At 36.7% G+C, this 7,561-nt stretch overlaps 1 protein-coding gene across 1 annotated transcript; it reads right to left on the bottom strand.

Annotated features, from left to right (window-relative positions):
* Nucleotides 1–391: 391 nt before the first annotated feature.
* On the bottom strand, nucleotides 392–6,735 carry LOC101309291 (succinate-semialdehyde dehydrogenase (acetylating)-like). The gene is made up of 8 exons (XM_004288425.1): nucleotides 6,427–6,735; nucleotides 6,195–6,330; nucleotides 5,466–5,535; nucleotides 5,213–5,303; nucleotides 3,302–3,515; nucleotides 3,069–3,210; nucleotides 1,649–1,819; nucleotides 392–904 (listed from the first exon to the last, which is right to left on the bottom strand). Exons 1-8 carry the CDS (start codon nucleotides 6,710–6,712, stop codon nucleotides 713–715), a joined length of 1,302 nt encoding a protein of 433 aa, XP_004288473.1. The 5' UTR covers nucleotides 6,713–6,735; the 3' UTR covers nucleotides 392–712.
* Nucleotides 6,736–7,561: the final 826 nt, after the last annotated feature.

The following is a 7,561-nucleotide window of genomic DNA, read 5'->3' as shown; positions in this document are numbered from 1 at the left end:
AAATAAAAAAAAAAAATAGAAAAATCTATAAAACCTCGAAATTCAAAGAATAATAGAGCAGGTCTCATATAAGCCTTGCAAAGTTTCAATCCCGTCGCCAGTAGCATAACCTTGAAAATAGTCAAGACAGTGAAATTGTCCGAATCAGTGAAAAAAAAGCAAGGTGAGGTTTGGATGGTTTTTATCTGTTCACATTTGCTAAACAAACCTTTGGTTTAGTAGGAGCACCTTATCCCCAAGTGTTGTAAATCATCAAAACCTTACAAATCCTCAGGTCGGTAGCTAGGGGGAGTCTACCTACGTCGTCCTTGCATTAGAACTTGACGAAGTTTACAATTCCAGAACTCGTAATAATTTTCAGGGCACCTAAGAATTGAAATCCACACAGCTTGTACAAAGGGGTGTTTCTATTGCATGTTACTCAAGTCACATGTAGAAGAATCACAACCAATTTTCATATCCTGATACACAGCTAAAAAAACAAGCAAAGTTTAATGTGTATCAACAGCCTGAGGAAAACAGAAGGAAAAGAAAAAAGCGAGAATTCCACAGAAAATCGTCTACCATCCAACTCTCTAGGACTGATGCATGAGTATTGAGCAATGCTCGTGGGGGATTTGTTTATTTATGTTCCTTAAATCTACTCCGGGGTCTACTTGTACCTTGAGGCAGAACTCTGGCATCAAGAACAGTCAGCTTGGAGGGAACAAAACTACATTATCTCAACCACAGCACGGCCAACAATGCTTCCCTGGTTGAGATCCTGGTATGCACTGGCAGACTCCTCAAATTTATATCTTCTTGAAACAGCACTAGAGAGATCAAATATACCTCTCTCTGCTAGTCTAACTATCTTTGGAAGATCCTGCCTTGCCCTTCCTCCGTATGATCCAATTATTTGTATCTGCTCCACATTATCACAAGGGTAACGTGTTAGTAATTCTAGAGCTTGAGTTTGAGGATAGAAACAAGCATGAGAGCAGATCTGGATTCAAGTCCACATAGGAATTTGAGTCCAATCTAGCAGTGGTTTCAATGCAAAGGTAATAAATCTTTAGAATCAAAGCATCACAGAAAAAATATCCATGTGGCAAGGAATAGATATAGCTCTCGCATCATGTTTACTGTATATTGACATCTCTGCCATTGCCAATGACATCACGTGTTTGTCAATAATGCCTATATCAAGTCTTTCATGAACATAGATGACAGTAATTGATCACAGGTAAGAAAAAAGAAAAAAAGAAAAAAAGAAAAAAAAAAGGATTGGACCAAAGCAAAAGAGAGAGCAAACAGAATTACAAAATGGACTACATAATGCTGGAACCATAGCACAAGAGGAGGATACAACATTAGGCCATATATAAATATCAAGCTTCAGAATGTCACATCAAGGATTGTACTTTGTACTACTGGTAAGAAACATTAATGGACCTGGCAAGACTGAAATAAAATAAGACCAAGCATGTGACTAGAGTTCTAGAAATTACTGGATAAGATATTGTGATTATTAACCCCATCTTTATTGATTTCTTTGAACTCCCATAATGATATCACAAGTATATCCAAGTACTACTGATTACTGATATGGTTTAATAAACATTAACCCATGTTGCAACTATGAAAATCAATCATTGAACATACTCACCTTTCTACGAACAAGACGGTTAATATCCACTTCCCCAATTACACCAACTGCTGTAAGCCCAATGAAGACAGCTTTTCCTCCATCTCTCACACTTTGCGTGCATTGCAAAAAGGTCTGTGGTTTTCCCAGGGCTTCCACAGCAACGTCCACACCTTTCCCACCAGTAATTTCCTGTCCACAACAGTGAATATAATAAGAAAAACAGTAGATGAACAATATAAAATACAATAGTTTTGTTTGTATGCATGTCAACCAATTTTCTATAATAGAAGTTAGAGCAAAGAAAAGATATTGCTCGATTCTTAAATACTTCATCCTTTATTGTCAGAATCAGTGAATCACTATAAGCAGCAATGTTGTTTAGAAGAATAAAGATCTTTCTTGACAAACGCAAGTGCTTCCTGCATCTTTACTTGAAAGTGTTTTGGTGCTTCTGCAGGAAGGACTACAGGTGGTTGTATATCCCCAAAATCACCTTTTAACTTCAATGCCAATTGCTATGTAATCACTTTACATTTCTACTGCTACATAATTACTCGTGATGAGAAGAAGAGAAATCAACCAGGATATGCTCTTATTGCTTACTAGTCAAGGATTTAGCAGATCACAGTTCATGGAATCACATTTTAATACACATTACCCTCTTCTCCTACCACAGGCACAGGCGCACATGTAATAGTAATGCCTGAAGATTTTAGTCAATTATTTAGCAGATCACAATTCATTATTTTTTTTTTTTTTGTCTACAGAATACAGTTTTTTATTAACAAAACAAAAGGCATAATACAAAGACACGGACAAGAAGTCCATAGAAAACACAAAGGAAAACAGTTAGACCAGTAGACTAGACAGCTCAACTCACTTTAGGACAGCAAGCAGATCACAGCATAGAATCATGATTCAATGTACAACGCATAAGATAGTAAGATCTCTTTTCCTACTACAGCCACAGGTAATAGTAAATCCACAGCAGGAAGCTATCCAATATGTGTAAGATTGCTTCAGTAATCTCATGGATTTGACAAAATATTCACATATATATGCCAACCATATTGCAAGTTAACTCAACACTTGCAGCCATTCTGTAACTTTCTTGTCTAGACATTTTTTCTTTTTCTTTTCGTTTGTAACAGAACTTGCACAGTGTAAGAATAGATGAAAAATTTGCCTAAAACGAATGAAAAGAAGATACTTTTATGCAAGTGTAAGCTAGGAGGATTAAGTAAAAAGGAGAGATAGTGGACTCCATGAGAAGTTTATTTGGATCGTCTAACAGTGTACTTGAAAGAAGAAATCAAAGCTTTTGGAAAAGTAAATAAATTGTGTACATTGGAATTAGCACAAAATCACATTTAGCAGTAAAACCTGGTACTCGGTCATACCTGAGTAAAGAATAAAGGAATATGCTAGGGTCACATACCAATATTTTATCAACAGCATTTTCTTTAGCCGCATTTATAACATGAGTAGCACCAAATATCTTGGCTTTCTGCAGTTTGTCGTCTTGAATATCGACCGCAATAATATCGGAGGCACCAAATGCTCTGGCTATCTGCAGACAGCTGTAGGAAGTGACGTTGTATTTAATGAGCAGAAGTATTTAACAGCACCGAACTATGCCTGAATGTCTAGTACAAAACTCTACAATTTTACCTGGATCCAACGCCCCCAGTTCCAATAATAGCAACTGAATCCCCAGGACGAACCTCAGCTGCATGTGCCATAGCACCATAAGCAGTAAATACTGCACATCCTAAAATGGCAGATTCTGTATACGGCAATGACTTCGGTAAAATAGTCAATGCATTTGCTGGTACAACACAGTACTCAGCAAGGCCTCCCATACTATACATGTATACGGGTTTTCCTGCAACACGGAACAGCTTTTAGTAATCATCCTTCCACAGTACCAAAACAGACCTCACCAATGATGAAAAGTGAAACTTCATTCATGGAGGATACAACTTGAAATAGACTACATGTACATAGAGAGATGGCAATCAAGATGAAAAATTGTTTTTAACTGCAAGAATCTTGCTAGACTCTTTTGATTCAACTTGTTCTTTCTTTTGCCTGGTGACTACGGCTACATTTTTTCAATTAGTCAACCACTAAGTGCACAACTGCACAAGTATACAATCACTTCTCTACTTTTAAATCACATTAAAGAAAACAAGTATTACAGTTGTTACATACAGGAGACAAAAATGACCCAGATACATGGAGTGTCTACAGGCTGGTTTTCAGTTACATGGAATAGCAGGATGGAGATTGAATTCCCTTTACAGTTGCGGAAAATGCCAGAAGATACTATCAATTCATGAGCATCAAAGTCTTTAATTTACTCCGGCAATTAATACATATTAATTCAATTGAAGGACTAATCAGCTTTAAAGTATAAACTTTTGTTACCTCTATTCAAGAACAAAACATAATAGGGTGTCCTCCGATGTTTCATAGACTAATTTCTTTCTGCTCTTTTTAAACCGAAAAAAAAAGAAAAAAAAAAAAAAACAAGGTCTTACAACAGAAGTTAATAGTAGTTGGAACTTGGGACTATGCTTATTTCACCTACTTTACTAATGGGAACTTTCTAATGCTCCCATTGTTCCCATAAACAAACCAAACTCAAGATAGAATACTACTACGAATGGTGTCCTATTCACTTTCTGCTAAATCCTGATTCAGTTCGCTATGAGACTGAGTGATCGACTAAGTCAAAATTGAATTTACAAAACAAAAGAGTGCTGTTATTGACTCATTTGCTATGGTTACATATACTTTTATATGAGAAACATACACAGGTCAATAAGTAGCCTGTGGCTGCCACAGAATAAGCCAGAACAAACACCACAAAGAACAAGTATACAACTATGTATCAACTGGTTTGAGTAGATTAACAAAATACTATTAAGAAAAAACAGATTCAAGACGGCTATTACGGTGTGTTTGGATGCGAGTGAATTCCCCGGAATTTAATCAAAAATAAGGAATTCCCAATTTTTTAGGACTATTTCCCCCGTTTGGATTCTTATCCCGTGGAATTAGCAATTTCAAGACGGCTATTAAGAAATTAAGAAAAAACAGATTCAAGACGGCTATTACGGAAATTAGCAATTTTCACAGGAAAATAATCGTGGAATTTGGAAGCTTAAATTCCCGACTTGAATTCCTCACAAATTAGGTGTCATTTGTCAATTCCCTTGACTGAGGTTAGTCTAAATACAAATTCTTGTATTTTAAAACTCTACATCATGAAATCCAAACAAGGGAATTCTCAATTAATGGAATTATAATTTCTATGATTTTGAAATTTCTATGGAAATTGAAATTAATTTATCCAAACACAACGTTAATATGAACTCAAGAAAGAGGCAATTATTTTATGACAGAAAAAACAATATTGGAAGGTTAAATACCAGAGAAAAAAATACTTGCTGAACAGAAGGACTATAAATACAGTACAGGCATCAGACATGGGAAAAAAAGCAAAATCAAAATGAAATAAAATAACTAATAGAGAGAGAGAGAGAGAGAGAGAGAGAGAGAGAGAGCATGCTACACTGCTGCGGAGGAATAACCGAGTTTCACCATCATAAAGGGTTCCTTTGGCACGGTTGTAGGCAAAGAAATCCTCGCATAAATCGTCGTGGCCCTTTAGTCAATTCAGTCACCAAGAAAAATCAATGAAGTGATACAAATTCTCTCCAAAAAAAATAAATAAATAGTAATCCCACATTCCTAAGAAGTCATTAATTAAAAACCAATCAATACTGATAAAAACAAAGAACCAAAGTTGAAATATAAGTAATTTTACCTTTGAACAGTAGGAACAGCTACCACAAGGCATGATAAAAGCTCCAACAACACGAGATCCAATCGGTAATCTGAAACAAGTTTTCTCTGTCAGAACTAGAGAACAGGTAATCTGAAGATGCTAAGGAGAAAGTGAAAAACGCAAAGTTGTTACAAGAAACCTCAAGTCATCTGCACATGAAGGTTTACTACCATTCACCACAATGAGCCACAGTTAGACAGACTCTTAAAGGAGAGCTCTAATAAAATTTATTGTGGCATTCGTCCCATACCAGCTCCTTCCGTTAGTACATACCAAACAATTTTTTTTCTTAAGCATCATCTCCAAATTATCCACAATTGTTAGATATATCTTTTATTCGTAAGGTAACATGATACCAAAGCTTTTTTTAATAACATTTCCGGAGCTGCATTAGCATACAAAAGCTCTCTCCACTCTTCACCTTAGACCTTCGATTCCCAAAAGACCTCTACCATCCTCAATTCCTGATTCCCAATCTCGCTCCACTGAATTGCATTTTGAGTTTATAAGTCCCAACTCCATATCTAGACCGAATGCTCTCCCCTCGTGCACCAAGCATGTCAAATAGTTATCAGTCACTACACAGTCTACAGTTATCCTATCAGTCACTTCACACTTGTCTCGTATAAACAGATAAACTTTCAGTTTCAAATTCATAAAATTAACGAACACTCTTATACATTGCTGCTAATCTAAACAAGGTGGTACCTTTGAGTGACCTTGTTATCCGTATCGGGTCCATGTTCGACAACCTCCCCAGTAATCTCATGTCCCGCCACACAAGGGCTCGCAAACGGAAGCTCACCCTTGAAAACATGCAGATCAGAATGGCACACTCCACAAGCTGCAAACCCATCCAACACGAAACGTAAAGTGTCAGAGACCATCCTAACAATACTAAATGAATCAATCAAAACAGAGAAGATGAGAATATATATACCCTTTGTTTTGATGAGAAGTTCACCCGACTTGGGGCGCGGGATGTGGAACTCTTCGAAGGACAGAGGCTTGTTTGGTTCCCAGAAGACAGCTGCTGTCATGTAAGAAGGCAGCCCAACTGGCGGTGTTGGTGATGAGCACGTGCTCCTCTTCTGAAACCCATGGAGGGTTTGATCAACCAAGTCTAAGGAAGACGATGATGAGTTAGTGGTGGTGGTCAACCAAGCATAAGAAAAGGAAGAAGAAGAGGAAAGTCTTCTGGCGATTGCACTGCGGATCATCATCATTATCGTACAAAAGCAACGACTTAGCTACTGAGTGAGACACTCTCACAAAATGGATATATGGTCACACCATGACGTGGAGTTCACATCCAATTGAAAAATAAACTTTTTAATCAAATTTAAACAATAATAAAACTGTTTAATAAAATCATATTTTGGTTCACTTCCTGTATAAATTAGATTCAGTTCATTAACAAATTATGAGGAATGAAGAAAAAATAGATGATTTCTTGTGTTCTAAATTTTTATTTTTGATTTTCGAATCAATGAAAGAGAATTTTCTTATAAATCACACTCAACTAATGAGGTGTTTGGAATCAAGGATGCAGTTTGGAGTATGGTCTAGCCACACACTGCCATACAGTGATTCAAAGCCCATACTAGCTAATTTGTGAGCTACAAGATTACTAGTTCTTGGGGCATATGAAATAGAGATTTGTGTTAACCTGCTCATGGCACTTTGAACATCATCTACCAAGCCTCCATTAGCTAGATAATCATGGTTTCTGTTACCGGCTTCATTGATTTTTTTTTTTTGGGTAATGAATAATTCATTAAGGGACAAAGCCCAGGCTTCATTGATTACTTCAATGCAGTCACTCTCAGTTACCACACTAGTCTTTGTCCCGCGCGTTGCTGCGATTGATTTTCGTATTTAGTTAGTACTGGTGATGATTAAAAAATAGGATCATATTTCTAGAAATTACGCCCACGTTTTGTTGCAGGTGGGTTTCAGAATGTACGTAAGAACATGAACCCTATAATGAAATGGCGTCGCATTGTTCAATCTCATATTCACTGCATACTGCATATATTACTGAAACCAACAATTTTACTTTCAAGAAAAAAATA

The sequence above is a fragment of the Fragaria vesca genome, linkage group LG1, assembly GCF_000184155.1.
Source record: "Fragaria vesca subsp. vesca linkage group LG1, FraVesHawaii_1.0, whole genome shotgun sequence".
NCBI classification, from domain to species: Eukaryota; Viridiplantae; Streptophyta; class Magnoliopsida; order Rosales; family Rosaceae; genus Fragaria; species Fragaria vesca.
The sequence above is the reverse complement of the archived record's forward strand: the minus strand, read 5'-3'. Positions and strand labels throughout refer to the sequence as shown.